We start from the raw sequence: 19,695 nt of genomic DNA on the forward strand, positions 1-19,695 counted from the left end.
GAAACGGTCATAAAAGTTTTTCTTAGGCCCGTTCAAAGTCGTGGAAGTCTTTAATATACCATCATATGTCCCATAGAGGCATCTCACGACATTCGGTGTACGGGTCCCTGAGACGTCTAAAAATGTGACCTATAGCCTTTAATTTTGACTGTTTTTGGGCTCCTCCGGGCCCGGTCATATTTTTCGCCGAAAACCTTATTATAGGGTGAGGCACCACTTATAACGCATCTCGGATGTTTCGCACCATCTGAATTGCCCCAGAATGCCATCAGACCACCCATTTATGGAATGGCCTCGAGACTGTCGTAATAGTTGTGCTTATTCCCGTTCAAGTCGTGGATGTCCTTAATATACTATCCCATGTCCCCTCGATGCATCTCACGGCATTCAGTGCATGGGTTCCGGGGACTTCTAAAACCGTGACTTATAACCTTCAATTTTGAGCGTTTTAAGGCTCCTCCGAGCCCGACCATATTTTTTGTCGAAAACCTTCCTATGAGGTGCGACACGACTTCTAATGCATCTCGAGTACTTTGCATCATCTGAATTGTCCAAAAATGCCACCAAATGACCAATTTATTATTTTGTACTCCTGCCACTGAACGGCACTGAAACGGCTGTAAAAGTTTTTCTTAGGCCCATTCAAAGTCGTGGAAGTCCTTAATATATCATCATATGTCCCCTCGAAGCATCTCATGACATTCGGTGTAAGGGTCCCGGGAACGTCTAAAACCGTAACTTATAGCCTTCAATTTTGACGTTTTAGGGCTTCTCAGGCACTGGTCATATTTTTCGTCAAAAACCTTCTTATGCGATGCGGCACGACTTATAATGCCACGAAACGACCAATTTATTATTTTGTCGTGTAACCAAGGAATGACACCGAAACAGTCGTAAAAGTTGTTCTTATGCCCGTTCAAAGTCGTGGAAGTCCTTAATATACCATCTCATGTCCCCTCGATGCATCAACATAGTCTTTTGTGTTAAATAAATAATTTCACTTTGTTATAAATATATTAAATTTTCTGTTTTATATAATACTTGATTGTGTTTGTGAATTGATTGATAAGATATATTTTTTTAGGGAAAAAAAATTCATTATTGATTGTGTTTGTGAATTGGTTGATAAGATATTAATTGATATAATATTCCTTCTATTTTTTTCAACATAAATGTACAAAATCTTATAGTTAAAGTTTTTTTTGGTGGCATAATTTGATTGCCAACATTTAAGTTAATTTTTTAAAGCTATATTTGAGTTTGACTTTGTTTTCTCACTTTTTTTTGGTAGTAATTGATTTACTAATAGACAATTAAGTAAATTTTTAAGAACCATAACTCCCTTTTTCTTATATAATAGAGAAAAGTTTTTTAAATTAGAAAATTTGAGAGGCAAATTAATTGTAATTCTATGCAAAATTAAAGCATCAAAGTTTCCAGAACAATAGTGACGTACTGTACACTAAATCATAAATGTATATCTAATCTTTCCCGTAAATTTGCTACATTGAACTACTTCGAACTAACAAGTAGTTTTACATTAATGAGTAGAATTGTAAAGTAGAATTATGATAAACAACTTTTTAATTTAAGGCAAAAGCTAACGAACGCCCGGAGACGCTAGATAAGAAATATATTGTGAAAAAAAAAAGCCATTCTTAACATTTACTACAAAAGCCATTATAATTTGGAATTGTTCACATTTACTATAAAAGCCATTCTTTAAATTCAAAAAAAAGGGCATGAGTTTGATTCTGAGGAATATTAAAAAAAATGGTCACAAATTCTTTACATGAATTTTTGTAGCTCAGTTCTTTTCATAAATTGGATCATTAAAATATATTGTAAAACTTCATCAAGCTCCAAAAATGTTCAACAAACTACATCGGCATAGATTAATGTACAACAATGGAACTTTAACTGTCCAGATCAGAGCCAAGCTTAAACACAAGCTACAGACTGACCATAAAATTTTACCGTCTGTACTTGCTACAGTCAACAAAGTTAGATGTCAATTATGCAGCAGGAAGAGGAATTGGCTTTACAGCACTATCGATACGTCGAAATGCTACTCTTACTCTTTCCTTGAGCCCTTCATTGTCACTCTCAACATCACCAGTCTGTTTGTCAAGATAAGCCACATTGTTGTCAACAGTAATAACCAACCTTCCGTCTTCACCTAACTTCACATCTCCAAACAGGGACACCAGAAGCGCATGTGCAACCTTCTCCATCTTCTTCTGATTTTCTTCTTCCGTTCTTTCAGAATCTGATTCAACCACCACCTTCGGCATCTCTTTACTCATATTTAGAACCATGGCCACTATTGAATCTGAGACCATGTCACTTATTGGATCAGCTGTCCAATGTAGGGATATATGTTTTTCTGACTCCTGCTTCATAGTAACAGAACCATGCACCTGTAAAGTTGGAACATCAGAATCTTCATCAACCCCAGATTCAACACTCTCATATATCTGCCTCAATCGATGCTTCAAAACACCAAATGCACCAGAGTAAGGAATCGTAATCCGTTGGTTAACATTAGCTGTACATAGCTGAGAGAATACGTGAAGATCTTCTGGGGCCATAATCTGGTAAGTAAAACCTTTCTTCACCAGTAAGCCACTCACAGATTCACCAACTTCTGGGGTTTTCTCAGCAAGCCTCCCTATGGTTTTTGCCATTTTCTCAGAACTAAATGACATTTCAACAGACTGGCAGTTTTTAGGAGACATAATTTTGGTGTTGCGGTCAGAAAATAAGCTGATCAATTTCTGCTTAAGCCTTCCCATTTCATTAGCCTCTCCATGAACAAGTATAATGTTAGGAGGCATAAGCTCCTTGAGGAAAGCACTTGTTTCAGAATAATCAGCGTGAGCAGAGAAGGATATGTAATGGACCTGCATGTTGAGAGGAGCTGTGAGACCGTTCATGAGGGTCACTTCTTTTGGTTCGTTTATGATGGTTTTGGCTAGCGTCCCTTCAACAACATACCCAGGAATGACACATGAATTTTTCTTGTCTGAACACCACTTATCAAAAAGCTGTCTAGACAACCCACTCTGAAGCCCACCAGGGCTTGCCATCACCACCGAGGGACCAACATCATCAAAATTCTCAATGCTCTTCAGTGGAGATATGTGCTTAAAGTCAAAGGGATTTGAATTTGCAAATTGGTTGCGAATCCTATCATTCATAGCATTTATGTAGGTCTGGTAGACAGCCATGCATCTTTTGGCAAGAGGAGAAGCGTAATAGATGGGGATGTTGTGAAGCTCAGGGTGATTTGACCAGTACTCGTCAAGGATTAATAATAGTTCCTGGGCACGACCAAGGGCAAATGCTGGAATAAGGACTCGACCCCCTTGGGCAACGGTTGAGTGAATAACATCAGTGAAGCGTTTCTCTCTTACATGCCTAGGTTGATGAAGCTGAACACCATAAGTGGATTCGATTATACATATATCAGGAGAGAACTGAGGAGTTTCAGCAGAACGCAAATGTCTGTCTTCTTCACGGGAATAGTCTCCAGTATAAAGGACTCTCACTCCAGCAATGTCCACCATAAACATGGCTGCACCAAGGACATGGCCAGCAGTATAACACCAGAAACGAATTCCATTTACTTCCAAAGTTTGATGAAAATCAATGACCTAAGATGATTGATACATGCATCGAAGGTGACCATGTCAGATTGCATTTCATCATAATGACATTTAAATTAGGCTGCATGGAAATATAAGAAAATGCCTTAAAAAAGTCAAGATGAACAACAATCACGGTAAGCAAATAAGATCAAGCTAAAATTTATCATGCAATGATATCATCATTCAGTAGAGTAAAGCCAATTCAATTTTCCATATTCAAAAATGACTGTTTTACAGCTCCATCCTCAATCATATTCCGCATACATGTACATGCTTGTAAAAGAGGGAAAATTTTATCAAGTATACAGCAACAGACTACCAACAAGGGTTCCACCATAAATAAAGCCTGGAGTGGTCAAGATGGATACATCATTACAGCAATAGCTGGCTAACGAGTCAAGCCTAGTAACTTCAAAGAAGAACCGCCAACACTGGAGAACTTTGAAGTTGAATTTAATGAAAGAGAGTAGTAGAAGATTAAGTGATAGTAAGAATGATAGTTTTAGTAGCAACACAAAGAACAATAAATATTCCCTCCATCTTCCATTTACATAGTTTAAGAAATTCTTAATGAATCAAAACGGAACTTCTATAATTCAAAAGTTATATTTTGACCCCTACCATAATTGAACGCATCAGTTATATATCTTGTCTCTTCAACTCAAGCCTGAATTACCAATATTACTTATATATGGGTACTATAGTTAACTCAAATGCATAACTATAAAAAAAACACCAATTTCGGGTCCGAAGGGGTACATACATAGCAAAATAACCATATTAACGATTTGGGTGATGACAAACAATCAAGATGGAATATAAAGTGAAAGAGAATGGGTCTGTCAATGGCATGGGTAAGAAAAGTGAAAAGATATTATTTTCCCTTTTTTATTGGCTTTTAAAGACTGGAAATGCCACACCAACATTCCAATTTCTTCAACCCTTCTTGAAGACGTTTCAGCTGCATCTTGTGCCACTTCCTGCCGTTTCATGTTTCTGAAATGCGGAAACCTCGGGTAGTGGTCGTTTTTGTGCTTCATAGGCTAGAAGTCTAGAAGGAAAGGGAAAGGCCAGAGCAAGAAGAATTCATCGGTAAAAAGTAGCAGGGAAGCAGGAAAGAATATCACAAAAAATCAGAAATAACGTATAGTCTCCTTGATTGGAGAAATGACGGTTAACACCAAAGTCATCAGTTCAATTTCATGTCAACCAAAGAGTACTTTAGGAAACACTACCTATTACAGGATGCAGACAAGAGTTAGGCCATCATTCCCCATCAACCAAAAGCACTATATAAGCCATTACCTTGTAGCCATAGGTTTCATAGTCATGACTTGTGACACAATCTACCCAATCTATGTCTAAGTACATACATGATCAAATGATACAGCATGTATATGATATAGCCCAGAAGAAAACAAATTCAGTTGGGGCCAAGAAAAATTATATACCGTAAAGACCATTTCCAGATATGAAAATTGAAAAGTAAACTAAATTATAATAATCCTTTGCAGTTTGGAGAAAGAACCAACCTCAATTCTGTCCATAGAGCGAAGAATATCTTGCTCATCAAACAACATATCTTCAACTGACACTTTGCTGACTTTGACATAATCGGACAAAAGTAATCTGTAGATAGCTTTAGTCGCATGAGTCATGTAGACTTTGCCTTTGAATGTTGTCTGATGATAAGCCAAGAGAAGGTAAATTAATACAGGTAGAGGGCAGTCTGGAGTGGATTATATAATTTATAGTTCATACAAACACAAACCTTTTCTAAGAAATATGGAAGAGATGCAGCATGATCCAAGTGAAAGCTGCAGGAATGAAGCAGCAATGTTGAAATGAGAGAAAGATAATAATGTGGCATCTAAAAGCAAGAAAGATCAGAATGACCCTCATACAAAAAAAAACGTAGATATTAGAGGACAAAGCTACACAACTACTTCTATTACTCTGTCCTGTTCAACTGCATCTGACTCATTTCAGAGGAATATAAGTTCAGACAAGTTAATATAAGTTCTGAAAAGTTCCATTAATTTCAAAAACCTTACAAAATAAACTTCAATCAGTTTTTATAAGTTCTAATAGCTAATAAGTTCTAAGTTGAAAGAACGCGACCTAATTTGTTGGTTGCAAGGTTAACAAGTTAAAGAGAGCCTTCTCATTTAGGTGCACCAATGAATTCACCACAGAAGAGATTCAATATGTGCAAGTACCTCTAAGAACAAAATCTATTGTTTGAATGAACTAGAACAATTTTTCCATCAACACGAACCAAGCCTTAAATTATTTTCTATCTCCCCTCCCCCTACCTGAAAAACTCCCCATACTCCAAAATGGCGAAAAAGATGGCACAAAATAAGGGCAAGGAGAACATACTGTGTAACCAGAAGAACATCAATTGTTGAAGGATCAATTTCATCAAAGTAAGGCAAAGCTGCCATACCAGAATATGCAGGGTGAATACCACAATCAAACTGTACCAACAAAAAAAAAAAAAAACCACAAGAATTAAGAAAACCAGAACAAAGACACATTCGAATTCGATTCCGAAAACACACGATAAAAACATACCAATACAGTCTTCCCCTTGTAAGACATATAAACACAAGACCGACCAACTTCATTACCAGCACCTAACGGAGTAATGATAAGTTGATCCCCTTCTCTTGAAGCTGGAGTATCACGTTTCTTCAGTGATGATGATGGTGGTTGAACAATTGACGCCATAATTGAATTAAAAGATAACCTTCAACAACAAAAATGCAGTAAATTAAACAAATAGTTACCAAATATTGTCAAAATTTCAAGAAAAACTTAAGTAGTTCATCAAATGTTTGGAAAATTATATTGGAACTCAAATTGAAGTATGTGTAAGCTACAAAATTGATATTTATAAACTTATAATAGTGAAATTAGTCATTAACAAACCTTGAATTTTAGGAAAAATTCAACTTTCTTTTCTCTGACTCTTGTTATCTGCTTTGCAAATTTAGAAATGAAAATACGAAATTGTGTAAGGAAAAATTGGGATTGATTAATGTAGAATGTGGAGAGAGATGGAAAAATTAATCGAGGGTTTGCGAAAATTGTTAGTAATTGTGTGTGTTGTGACTTGTGAGTGCAGCTTCTAATGGATTGGAGGGTTTTAGGGTTTCAAACTTCTTATTCTTTTGTTTTTCTCCAACCTTTCTTCAATCTTAAAAATGTGCCTTTCTTCTAACAAAAAAATTAAAATGTGAGCGTATTTTTGTCCCTCCGGTTCATTTTAATCTACCCACTTACACTTTTCACATATGTTAATGCAAAATTTTGAGGATATATATTTTTAGTTTTGTATTTGTAAAAATTATAAAAAGTACGTATTAATAAAATGTGAAAGTATTGGGTCAGACCGTCTGACCAAATACTTACTGTCAGACGGGCTGACCCAGTGACCTCAAAACACCGTCTCCTTTGGCCCTTCACAAAAGCTCAATCATCACCATTTTCCCAACACTTTTCACCTCCCCAAAACCCCTAACTTTCCCACATTCTCTCTCCTCCATAACAACCCAAAAAAATGGGACTCAAAAAACGCAGCAAAAAACCCACCCTCACCGACGCCGGAGACTCGCCGCCGGTACAGTGTTCAGCTCTTTTCTGCCATGGTGGTGCGTAAACCAGCACACCTCTTCTTAGACGAGATTGGTGTTGAGTATGACGAGCAAGACAACTACGTTGTAATCAAACATGCTGCTCTTTTCACCTCAACCATCATGTCTTCATTCTTAATTTCACTTGAATGTAGCACATTATATATAACGAGCAAGACAACTACGTGAGTATGGCTGAAGACTTGATTGTGAAGGAAGGGCGTGTAGCTGGGGTGGTGACAAATTGGGCTCTTCATGAAATTCTTAATTTCAGTCTTCATTCTTTTCCTATTTTCCATTTTCAGTTGGACTTTGTTTTGTTTCAGTTGGACTTTGTTTTTTTTAGTTTGACTTTGTTTTGTTTCAGTTGGACTTTGTTTTGTTTCAGTTGGACTTTGTTTTGTTTCAGTTGGACTTTGTTTTCTTTCAGTTAAACTTTGTTTTGTTTCAGTTGGACTTTGTTTTGTTTCAGTTGGACTTTATATCGTAATATGTATACCAACTGAAACAAATAATGGACCAACTGAAACAAAATGAAGACTATCTGAAAAAAAATAAAGACCAACTGAAACCCAAGTAAGTCTAATTGAAGCAGAAGAACCAACTAAAAAAAAAATGAAAACTACCTGAAAAAAAAATGAAGACTACCTGAAAAAAAATAAAGACCAACTGAAACCCAAGTAAGTCTAACTGAAGCAGAAGAACCAACTGAAAAAAAAAATGAAAACTACCTGAAAAAAAAATGAAGACTACCTGAAACAAAAATGAAGACTACCTGAAAAAAATAAAGACCAACTGAAACTCAAGTAAGTCTAACTGAAGCACAAGTGCTTCTAACTGAAGTCGTCCGACGAGAATATTGTGTCGGACGAGTCCGACACAATACGTTCTCTAATAAAATACATGTCATGACGAATCTAACAAGATCCCACATGATTATATCTTCATCCACGAATAAATCACAAATTATGATCAAAGTAAAATTTGTGAATAGTGTAAATTATCAAAGTGTAACAATTAAAATAAAACGGAGGGAGTATAAAGAAAACTCAACAAGGCTTGCATTTGTATATGGCAAAGCCCAAGTATAAGTAGCCAAAGCAACAACTCTTCAACAAGGAATTATATCCTTCATTCAAGAAAGTTTCTAAGATATTTTAATAGGAGACAATATACTGGTTATCAAAGTAGTTCAAGGACTATAGAATCATTTTTGGCAAATTGCAAACAATGTAAATGATCTTAAGACCCTCTTTAATTCTTTTAACAATTGGAACATCAAGCACATCTAACGATAAACAAACAAAGGTAACAAACTGGATGATCACTAATGAATGTTTAGTCGATTCTCAGTTTGCACATAGAAATTTGTAATATTTCATCTTTAAACTCCATCCTTGTAAATGGTCTACTAGGGGTTTCCCTTTAGCGAGGCTTTCAAATTCTCTTCCCCTCACTTTTATATAAGAAAAGTGGACTAATTGATATCAAATATGTATAAAATATTATAACTATGTGTTCAACCACTCTTGTAAAAAAAAAACATATCTTACTTAAGACTTGTTGTTACCATAGGCATACTACTAGTACTCCTTCCAGACCAAGTTTTTAACACTTTCCCTTTATGTATGTTTATCTCTAATTAGTTTGAACACCCCATTTTTGACATGGTCCCATTAATACTATATTATTTCTTTTAAGCTCCTTTACCCCACAACATACCTTTATCGATAAATAGTTATCCAATTTCGTCTTTCTTCCAATAGTAAAATACCCTAACAACTCTTATCACATTACTTTTTTTCATAAAATAACCTTTGATAATCACATTGTGACTTATCACCTCAAACTACGTGTCTCGACACACGTTCGATTTTTCTAAATGAAGAGAGTATAAAATGTGACAGTACAATGTGACCATGGCCACTTCTGCGGGACGAGCAGGTCGGGTTGGGATTTCACAGTCCGATACTGTCCCGTGAAAGTTCACGGGTTGGCCGGGCTGGTTCGCAAACTGAAGAATCTTGGCCTATACCAATCTGTTGTCGATTTTCATGGTCGGGTAGCCTTAACCAGACTAGCGGACCGACATGAGTTTTTTTTTATTTTTTTATTTCAAAATTATTTATTTAATTGAAATTATTCATTATTGTTACATAAAACTTTTAAAATTAGTTAAAATATATACAATTATTATTATTAATGAATAATTTCATTATTTTTGAATTTAATTGAATTATAATATATACAATTTGATAAAATTTGATTGAACAATTACTTGGACTGTACTGGTCCTATTCACAAACATGGCTGGACCAATTTCGTAATTCGAATTGGGTAGTTGTAGTAATAGGCATTCGTGAGGTGGGCTTAAAATATTCAGCGCACAACCCACCCATCAATTTCACAGTTCGAACCAAGTTAGATCGAACTTTCTGCAAATTTAACCTACACATCCCACGAGGTGAGTTGGACTGAATTGCCCCGCACTATTCGCCATTGGCCATTTCTATTAGAGTACACGATGGTAATGAAATTTTGGTGAGACTCCACTTTTCATGGAGAAAGCGAAGTGGAAATTGTACTCTACTCCCCCCACTCCAACAAAACTGTGACTCTGTGACTTGTGAGCCTCTCTTAACCCTTGCCGCACTGTATCAAACCTCTCCAGTCTTCACTCTCACGTGTAACCTCCAGATTTTCGCTTTAGATTTCCTACTCGTCATTTTATTCACACTTCAATCTCTCCTTCTCAGTTTTTTCTCTCTCCTCTCCCATACTAGTCTTTTTTATTCCATCTACGTAAAGTTTTTATCAATGTCAATTTCTTAAGCAACAAAATTACTTTGCGTATATATAACTCACTCATTCTCAAAATTATTAATAATAGATCCCACAAAAAAAACCTTGCAATATTTCCTTCACCATTTTGTTGATTTTCTCTCACCGACTTTTCGATCTCATCGAATTTTCGATCAGAATCACCGGAAAATTATATTTCTCAGGTAATAATCATAAACTTGTAAATTCTGGAAAATCATTTGAAAAATGCTATTGAATTTTGATTATTACTGTTGTTTGAATCAAGTGAAGTGAATCTGAATCTTGCGAGGGGTAATTTCGTCCAAATCTTACAAAAATGCGAGGTCGTCAAGCAGTAGGAGATGCTGCTGTGTCTACTTATAAACGAGTTGCATCCAAAGATCGTTTAGATCGTTTAGATGGTAGTATTTTCTTCATCTTCTACTAATTTTACTCTTATTATTTCCTTGTCTTTGTTCAAATTTTATTTATTCTAATTCATGTAATAATTAGTACTACTTGTTCATTTAATAAGCCATGCAACTCTTTTTTTTTACTGTTGTTTTTAGGTAATTAATAATTTGTGATGTTATTCATGCAATTGTGATGTTGTGTGGTTTTATTATAATTTGTGTGATTTATGTGGTGCATGAAGAAAGTAATGTTAATTAACGTATGTTGTACTCATGGAGTTTATGTTTATGCATTATTATAGTTACTAATGATTAGCATGTAGGCCTTATTAGGCTGATTTGGTAAAACCTTATAGTGAACATGTGAAATTTTCGAATCGAAAAGTTTTACCAAGATCCTTTTGGGATGAATACAATAGTGTTTTTTTGAAAAACATTGGAATAATATGAAGTGATATAGCATGTTATTGCTGTTTAATTGTGAAACTTAGCAAGTTGTTGCCGCTAAAGTCAAATGTAGCATATCAGTTTGATTTGGAGTGATAACAAAAATAAATAAATAGAGGGGTGATGTTGAGGAACTCAAAGTTTCTAATTGTTATAACTTATAACAAGGGAGTTTACACCTAAAAGCTTTTACACTCTCCCGGAAAACTCACCTGTTTCGAAATTGGGAGGAGTTTGGGTGATTCACATGCATAGCTACATTTTTAGTATCTGTAATATAAGAAAAAGTGCTGTTCTTTTTTGCTGATTGGTATTGTTTTTTTTGCTTGTAGGTCGTCTCCAAGGTTTGGCAAAAGAAGGTGGAAATCCTCCATGGCGGAAGTCATTACCTCATATCCTTGTTGCTACAATTGCATCCTTTCTGTTTGGATATCACCTTGGGTACGTGTTCAATTTATTTTATTCACGATATTTATGTCTCCTGTTGAAGAAATATCTTATACAAGTTACTCCCTACATGCGTATAAAGCTTCAATAATAACAAGAACATCCCAAGAGAAAACAGTTAAGAAAGAAAGCTACTTTCTGTGTCTAAAAATATAAGGTGCCCAGGACTAGTTTAAGTCTTAATGATCCTTCATCTGTACTAATTACTACAACCAATATTTGTCTGGAGTTGGTGAACAAGGAAGAAGTTAAAATTATGGTTCATGAAAAAACACACACTTTCATAAAAAATTTGCTTAAATTATGAGATCTAAGTAACCAAACCTAAGTAGAATGTCAAAGATGCCCACTATACTCCTAAAATACAAGCTAGCATACCCCAACCATTGTTGCTTGTTGGCTTCAATTTCTCTTTCACTTTGTCTTTGTTCTAATTGATTCACTACATCTGCAAATTGAAATAAAGAAGTCTGATAATTGGTCCAAAGAAAGGATTTATTTATTGGAACTTTACTTTTGTCATGAAAAATTTGATAGAAGTGAAAATGGGTCTGGGAGGAGGAGAGTTTGGTCCACATACAAGTCCATAGAAAGTTCCATACTAAAACTAATTGGAAATAGTAGGAGTAGCTCCTCTAGCTTATATTATGGTACTTTATCTCCTCTTTCTCCAATGTGGGGCAACTCACATGTGCACAACATATATGAGGTTCAACACTCCTCTTCACATGTGAGTGTCCTTAGAATTAGAGCACATTGGTAAGGTACACATTAATAATCCTCATTGGAAATGAACGTCCAGTAGAGGCCCTTATCTGCAAATGCACGATATCAAAGGCCCAACAACCTAGGCTCTGATACCATGATAAGTTTGATAGAAGTGAAAATGGGTCTCGCAACCCAATAAGGAGAAGGAGAGTTTGGTCCACATATAAGCCCAAAGGAGGTTCCTTACTAAAACCAATTGGCAATAGTAGGAGTAGCTTTTCTAGCTTATATTGTACTACTTTTTCTCCTCTTTCTCTAATGTGGAACAACTCACATGTGCACAAACATATATGGTTTTCAACATGTCTCAACCACAATTTCTTGTCCTTAATATATGAATTATATATCTTACGGGAGTCCTATTGGTTTGTCATTGAGATTTTATTCTCTGCTCTCACCATCTTTATTCTTTGAATATACGGATGAATTTTCAACTCTCCACAACCCCGAGGTCAAAAATTGTCTGAGAGCAGTTCATCCGTTTTTCACTCAAGAATTTTTAGGGCTTGGGGTGAGTCCTAACTGGGCAGACATCCTAACTCCTACCCCTGGGCTCATTATCATTAGAGTCGAATGCGCCGGAGTAGTTCTTGTGGCTTGCATTAAATTCCTATGATGTTGAGGTGTAGAATATAGTTTAATTAATACATTTATTTTAAACAAGACTAGCTTTTTAAATAATAAGAAATATGAAGGAGTATGATGGAGGAGTTAATTGGTAGAATCTTTCATGCAATGGTGAATTAACTTGTGTTTAGAAAAAGGTATTACTAGAAAGTAGAAATAGAAATGTAATGCTTCTTGGGTTGCTGATACTTATATATATATTTATGTTTGTTTGCTGTCAAATGCAGAGTAGTGAATGATACACTAGAAAGTATTTCTTTTGATCTTGGCTTCAGTGGCAATACCATGGCTGAAGGTAATTACATATATTTGGCATTAACATAATTTCACATCTTTTCGATACAGTTTGGATCATCTTTTATCTCTTGGTAGTCAAGGACCAAGTATCTTGCAATCATGGAATTCGAGTCACGGGCACACACATGAAAGGAACTTTCTGAAAGATTTTATAGATTTTACTGACACTTTATTTGTACTTTTTTGTAGGCTTGGTTGTTAGTATGTCTTTGGGAGGCGCGTTTGTCGGCTCTCTATTCAGTGGGTCGATTGCTGATTATTTTGGTCGAAGGAGGTCCTTCCAGCTGTGCTCATTGCCTATGATTATTGGTGCCTCAATGAGGTTAGCGCAATAAATTAATTCCATACACTTCTTCCTTCCTTGTCCATTAAGTTCTTTGGTGTTGATACTTTCTACTCAGCTTGAATAGAAATGGAGAGTGGTAGATTCTGTAAAGCCTCTTGGACATCTCAATTTTCATGTGGACATTTTCTATTCTGTCAAAAGGCCATCTTTTGAGTTGAAGCATGTGATTTGACTAGGAATAAGATACAATATTATACTTCATTTTTGCATTACCTGATGTGTTCCTATTTCACTGTTTGAATGTAATTGCTCTGCTTTTCTCTCTCGTTTTCTCTTTTTGGGGGCGGGGGTTGATGTGCGTGTGACTGAACTTTAGTTCTGTTTAAGGTGATACTGTCCTTTTTTTTAATTACCGATATCTGTTTCTTGTATGTTAGGCCACAATGGCTAAGTTGCACCTAAAACCTTGTATGGTACACCTAAAATTTATCGTTCTCTCTCTTGGGGGGGGGGGCTTGATGTGCGTGTGAATGAAGTGATTAGTTCTGTTTTAGGTGATAGTGTCCCATTTTTATTACCGATATGTGTTTCTTGTATGGTAGGTCACAATGGCTAAGTTTTTGTCTTTAGTTGACATCTAAATAACCATCATCTGGCTCTTAAATGTGCAGTGCAACAACAAGTAGCTTGATGGGCATGCTTACTGGAAGATTTCTTGTTGGAATTGGCATGGGACTTGGCCCAGCTGTTGCAGCTCTATATGTGGCTGAGGTGCATGAGATATACCACTTTAGCGATTTTATGTATGCTGTCCATAAGTTTTTAAGCAGTTTTCATTAAGTTTGAGTAAATATCAGGTTGCACCAACATATGTTAGGGGTACATTTGGAAGTTTCACTCAAATTGCGACATGCCTGGGACTTATGGCTTCCTTTTTAATCGGCGTTCCTGCAAAAGAAACTAAAGATTGGTAAGAAGAGCTATATTTGAGCTATGCTCATTTTGGTTTTCAGCTTTACTGCGTCCTGTGATTTTTTTTAAACAAATTATTATATAATCAGAGTTTGCATTATTGTCAGGTGGCGTGTTTGTTTCTGGGTACCTGTGGTTCCTGCTGCATTACTTGCTATCTCAATGGAACTTTGTGCAGAGAGTCCTCACTGGCTCTTCAAGGTTTTAGCTTTTTTCTGACCTCTGGCTTTAAGGATTTTTTTTTTTCCTGGTAACATTTACAACTTAAAAATTGTGCTTGGTTTTAGAATGTCTTGCGTAACTTTGGTTTGTATTGATAGTTGCAAGTTTTGGGGTAAAAATAATTCTCCATTATGTGTATTGGGACTTGGGAGTACATTGCAGCTTCTGAAGGCATATTGAACTATTAATCTATTAGTTATGGTTCATTATTACGTATTAAGTCTCTCTCTTTTTTTTTACCTGTCATTGTGGACCTGAGGCACTGATTTGGTTAGCTTTATACAGTAACCTTGCCGTTCTTCTAATTTCTTCCCGTGCCTTTGAAATTTTAGTCTTTTGATTCACTGTTGATGGTGGAACCCTATGAAGTTTATTTGTAGTCTGTGGTATTATTGCCACCCTTAATATGCAGGACTTTCCATGACCATGATGCATCTAATATTCTGGTTATTTGTCACAGAAAGGTAGAACTGTTGAAGCTGAAGCTGAGTTTGAGAGGGTACTGGGAGGGTTACATGTCAAGAGTGCAATAGCTGAGTTGTCAAAGTCGGATAGAGTGGACGAGGCTGATACAGTCAAATTCTTGGAGCTATTTTATGGTCGACATTATAAGGGTATATGATCTTTTCATTTGTTTATAACAATTGTGGTTAGCCTTCCTTGTTTGAGGCTGTTGCAGTAAAAATTTCACTTGTTCCAAATTTCATATTTTGCTTCATTTTGCAGTGGTTTTCATTGGGTCTGTCCTATTTGCTTTACAGCAGCTCTCTGGCATAAATGCCGTGTTCTATTTCTCATCTTCTGTCTTTAAAAGTGCTGGAGTTCCACCAGATACTGCAAACATGTTTGTGGCAATCATTAATTTATCAGGTAGAGGCTGCTCTTTCTATTAGTTGCATTTGTCATTGCAATCTCGATAACCTTTTAGTTTACATGGGCAAGGGAAGAGTTGGGCTGTCCCTGAAGAGGTTTTTTTTTTTTTTTTAATTTTAAAGAAATTGGATTCTCGAATACACATGCAAGTCATTTGAATATGTGATTGGTAGAAATGACTTGACTTCTGTAAAAAAATTCTGTAGGATCATGCACTGCAACGATACTAATGGATAAACTAGGAAGGAAGGTGCTTCTTCTGGGCAGCTTTTTGGGCATGGTAAGACAATGAATTAGCTGGCATATAGTTTGTACTAATGTAGAAGTTATGGACTTGTGGTAGTGGTAAGTGTAAGCTTTGGTGTTAATAATGTCTGCTACCTCATTGCTACATCTTAATCTAAGAGTTTTTTTTTTTTCCCGAAAGCCCAAACAGCTCAATACATGAAAACCATTAAATCGATAATAATTAGCTCAGTAAGTGTTTGTCTGACCATTTTTTCTGGTTGTTTGCATACGCCGCGAGGAATGAGGTGACTGTGAATTACTAAAACATTTTTAGGACTTATATGAGTAACTTGGGTGGTTTGGTTTGTTGGTCTCAAATTGGCTTTCTTACGGGAGTATTCCTTATTGAAGTGATTGTGGTCTTGTGGATGGACCTTTTGTTGCTTGGTTGGTTGCTATTGATCTAAGTTTTTGTTTTCCTGGGTTCTGACTTGATCACAACCTTTTGTGCATTTGTGTTCAGGCCGTGGCATTGGTTCTTCAAATAATCGCAGCATGCTCCTTTGTATCACCTGCGACATCAGTATACCTGTCTGTTGGAGGTGTGCTGCTGTAAGTATCCATCAAATAGACTCTATTAATCTATAGTATATACTAAATATGAGTCACTATATTTGCCTTTTCTTTCCCGAAGTACTAAAGTTCCCTCCTGAATTCTCTAGATTGAAAGCATTTAATAGGCCCAACTACATGCATGTATACTTGTGTCATTTCTCAAAAAAATTAATATTATTGACAAAAAATGATATAATTGAATAAGGACTCCTATTTTTATATATAACAATTGAAAAAATGAAGCAATGCTTGGGAATTAGCTAGTTTGTTTTTTATGTGGGTATACTTTATTATGTTATAGTGAACAAAATTAAGGGTGTTGGACAGGGAAAAATGATGCAAGAAACTTTCAAGTTGGAAGATCTCTCTTCTCCTGTTACTCAATTTTTAATCCTTGAATTTGCTCAGTCCTCAGAGGTCTGGAAGTCCACTTTTACACTAACTTGTACATCCAGCAACTGCTGTTTTCTGTAACCTACATTGGGGGTTTAGAGAGGACTTCTGTCTCAATATCCCCTTGAGTTTTCCCTTTTCCTTTTGGGGGTGAGGGCTTGGTGATAAAATTTTCTCTTGCTGTGCTTCCGATGTTGTTGGAGAGAACTTTGTCTTTGTGCAAGACTTATAGCCGATGTATGGACATAGAGGTGGCTAAGTGTGCCAGGCTCAATTGGACCCAACCCAGACAAGCCCCAGCCAGGTAAAAAAAGTGGGTGGATTGTTGATTAGTGGTTGATGGGCTCAATCTCAAAACTTTTAGCCCGGAAAGGGACTGTCTAAATGACATATAGCTTGGCTAGATGATTTGGATTTCCAAGTGATTTTATAATAATTATAATCTGACTAAATAATAGGCCCGACATGGATCGGCTTAGTCAAGGCTCAGGTTCAGCCGACCCCCAAAACTTAGCTGTCCATGGTCGTTCCATTCAATCTGGCCCGGTCCAGGACCAACTCAGGAGCGTTTGGACTGGCCAACTGGCGACCAGCCGACCACTATGTGAACATAATAGAACATGGGTGTATCCCTTGTTGACTCAATTGGGTATCGGATTTACAGTGATCAGACAATGAAGAGGACTCTGGTCTCACTGGTTACCATGGGAGTTAGTGCAGTTGATCGATTTGCAGATCTAGAGTTTCAATGGGGAACTATGTTGTCAATTGAAAGCCAAAATGACAGAAACTAAAATTACAGATGTTGGGGGCTTTTGTTTTAGGGGATGTAAGCTGAACCCATTTTAGAACGGGGGAAGTACTTTTCGGAGGTGGGGTTGCAACTTATCCTCCAAATTATCTCACCCAAATGAAAGGAAAAGAATATTGCGATAGGTAAATTATGTGTTGATGATCCAATAGTCATATTGTTATAAAGATGTTCTCAACTCCCTCTCCACGAAAGGGAAGTATTCGAACTCTATTCATGAAAAGGAACACCCAGAGTAAGGTATTTTCATTGTGGATACTCGATAATTTATGAATCCACTGAAGTTGTTCATATGGCAGAAAGTTCTCACCCTGAACATACGAGATGTTGGTAGGATGAGTTACTGATGCCCTCAAGTTTTTTTTTTTTTTTTTTTTTTTTTTTTTTTTTTTTTTTTTTTTTTTGGTTAACAAAGCATCTTCATAACTTAAAAAAGTTTGTTAGAGTCCTCAATACATTGAGTAATACAATAGCTAGGGGCGTTGGGGTGTGCCCTCAAGTTTGATGTCCAATAATTTTGCTGTATTTAAATGCTGAAATTACTTTTTCCAGGGTTGTTCTGACTTTTTCTCTTGGAGCTGGTCCTGTCCCGAGTCTTCTCTTGTCAGAAATGTTTCCTAATCGGATAAGGGCGAAAGCCATGGCTTGGTGTATGGCTGTTCACTGGGTAATGAGCTTCTCTTTTTGTGTTAATCTTTTGAAAGTATTTGGAGTCACATTTTTTGTTTGAATATGCTGACTAGTAATGCCTTTTATACTGGATTTGCTTGTTTCTGCTTTCTTGTTCAGTTTACCTCTTTGTGATAACTCCCCATGTTTGTGAGTGAAATATTTGTTGAAAAAGTTGTCAAAGGTCATTGTTAATGTCTCGTGCATAGTGTACTTTAGGCATATGCTAAGATCAAACTTATGCTCATCCTGATTGGATAGTGTCCTGTAGTTGAATGCCTTAGTCGTCATGTGTCATTCCATACACATGCTAATGCTTAGCTGACAATGTGATGTGCATGTGTAATGTTTCTTCTGTCTGCTCACTGCTGCATTCCCCTCATCTCTTCAAATTTGCCTCATTTCTTTCGAGGATATATCATTTCCTTTTTGCTGATCAACATTTATATTCATCTGCAGGGGGTAAATTTCTTTGTCGGTCTTTTATTTTTGCGGTTACTTGAGCAACTCGGGCCAAAGCTCTTGTACACGTTCTTTGCAACCTGCTGTTTGATAGGATTTGCGTTTGTGAAGAAAAATGTATTGGAAACGAAGGGAAAATCACTTCAGGAAATTGAGCTTGCACTTCTTCCAGCTTGATGAAGGTGTGGCTGTTGAGATGTCTTTATATTATTCATTACAATTGCAATATTAATTTGGGCACAGGTGACGAAGATGCATTGCATTAAACAAATTTACTTTTGCATATATCTAGGGTAATGACCTTTGCTTTCTCATATCTGCAGCTTTGACTTCTGGTTTTCTTGCCACAGAAAATGCTGCTAACAAATCTGACATGAGCGTTGCACAAGATGTCGACTGTGCAGCTTATTCATCATTCTTGGTTCATTGAAGCACCATTTTTGTCACATATAGCACAGTCCCTACAGTGTGCTGTGTCAAGTGTTCGGCATTTGTGACCAGCGGTGCTCATGAAAATCTAGTCTGGTATATATCATAAGATCCCTGCCGCCCTCACGAGTAGTGGTATATTGTTAGATCAAAATTACGTTTATTAGTGTTCTGGAAGAGGGAACTAGGTTGTCAATGCTATTCTGTTCAACTTTCCCTTCCCACTTGTTATACTGGTTATTATCGAGTATGTTTCTAGGGTAAAAGAAAGTTTATCTTATTGAACGCAGTGCATTCGAAACATTCTGCATTCGAAGCTGGGAGTTGTAAGTCATGAGGCACATATTTATATATTGAGGGTATAAATAGTACGATTACGATTCTGGAACTGTTTTGTAGTCAATTCAATGACAATTTCCTGAGTATAGGAGGATAAGATCACTAGTTTTTGCAACATTTGCACAACATCTACTCATCTAGTACAATTACATACGTTTTTTAACTCATTTGCTAAATCACGCCCTAAAATATCCTGGTAACGCCCTGTATTTTTATAAAATACTGTATTTTTGTGTTTTTCATTTCTTTTTTTCATTTTCTCCTCTTTCCTCACTTCCCCTTCTTCTTCCACACCACCATCACCTTC

General features: G+C 36.4%; 2 protein-coding genes across 4 annotated transcripts; one reads left to right on the plus strand and one right to left on the minus strand.

The window, feature by feature from the left end:
* Positions 1–1,824: 1,824 nt before the first annotated feature.
* LOC104904698 (cleavage and polyadenylation specificity factor subunit 3-I) lies at positions 1,825–6,782 on the minus strand. Its single transcript, XM_010693052.3, has 6 exons — positions 6,585–6,782; positions 6,228–6,402; positions 6,033–6,130; positions 5,422–5,467; positions 5,183–5,332; positions 1,825–3,656 (listed from the first exon to the last, which is right to left on the minus strand). The coding sequence occupies exons 2-6, from the start codon at positions 6,381–6,383 to the stop codon at positions 2,016–2,018; spliced, it is 2,091 nt and encodes a 696-aa protein (XP_010691354.2). The 5' UTR covers positions 6,384–6,402; positions 6,585–6,782; the 3' UTR covers positions 1,825–2,015.
* A 3,124-nt stretch (positions 6,783–9,906) lies between these two features.
* Positions 9,907–19,437, plus strand: LOC104904700 (probable plastidic glucose transporter 3). Of its 3 annotated transcripts, none has more exons than XM_048636192.2 (15): positions 9,907–10,293; positions 10,382–10,512; positions 11,283–11,391; positions 13,020–13,087; positions 13,279–13,411; positions 14,047–14,146; positions 14,233–14,345; positions 14,455–14,548; positions 15,030–15,183; positions 15,296–15,439; positions 15,649–15,722; positions 16,194–16,282; positions 18,042–18,156; positions 18,618–18,802; positions 18,971–19,437. In XM_048636192.2, exons 2-14 carry the CDS (start codon positions 10,428–10,430, stop codon positions 18,795–18,797), a joined length of 1,458 nt encoding a protein of 485 aa, XP_048492149.1. In that variant the 5' UTR covers positions 9,907–10,293; positions 10,382–10,427; the 3' UTR covers positions 18,798–18,802; positions 18,971–19,437. The 3 variants fall into 3 exon arrangements, with proteins under 3 accessions (XP_048492149.1, XP_010691357.2, XP_010691358.2); XM_010693055.4 differs by having other exon boundaries at positions 9,908–10,293; positions 10,377–10,512; positions 18,944–19,437; XM_010693056.4 differs by having other exon boundaries at positions 9,909–10,293; positions 18,944–19,437.
* The last annotated feature ends 258 nt before the right edge of the window (positions 19,438–19,695 follow it).

This window comes from Beta vulgaris, chromosome 9 (assembly GCF_026745355.1).
Source record: "Beta vulgaris subsp. vulgaris cultivar EL10 chromosome 9, EL10.2, whole genome shotgun sequence".
NCBI lineage: Eukaryota > Viridiplantae > Streptophyta > Magnoliopsida > Caryophyllales > Amaranthaceae > Beta > Beta vulgaris.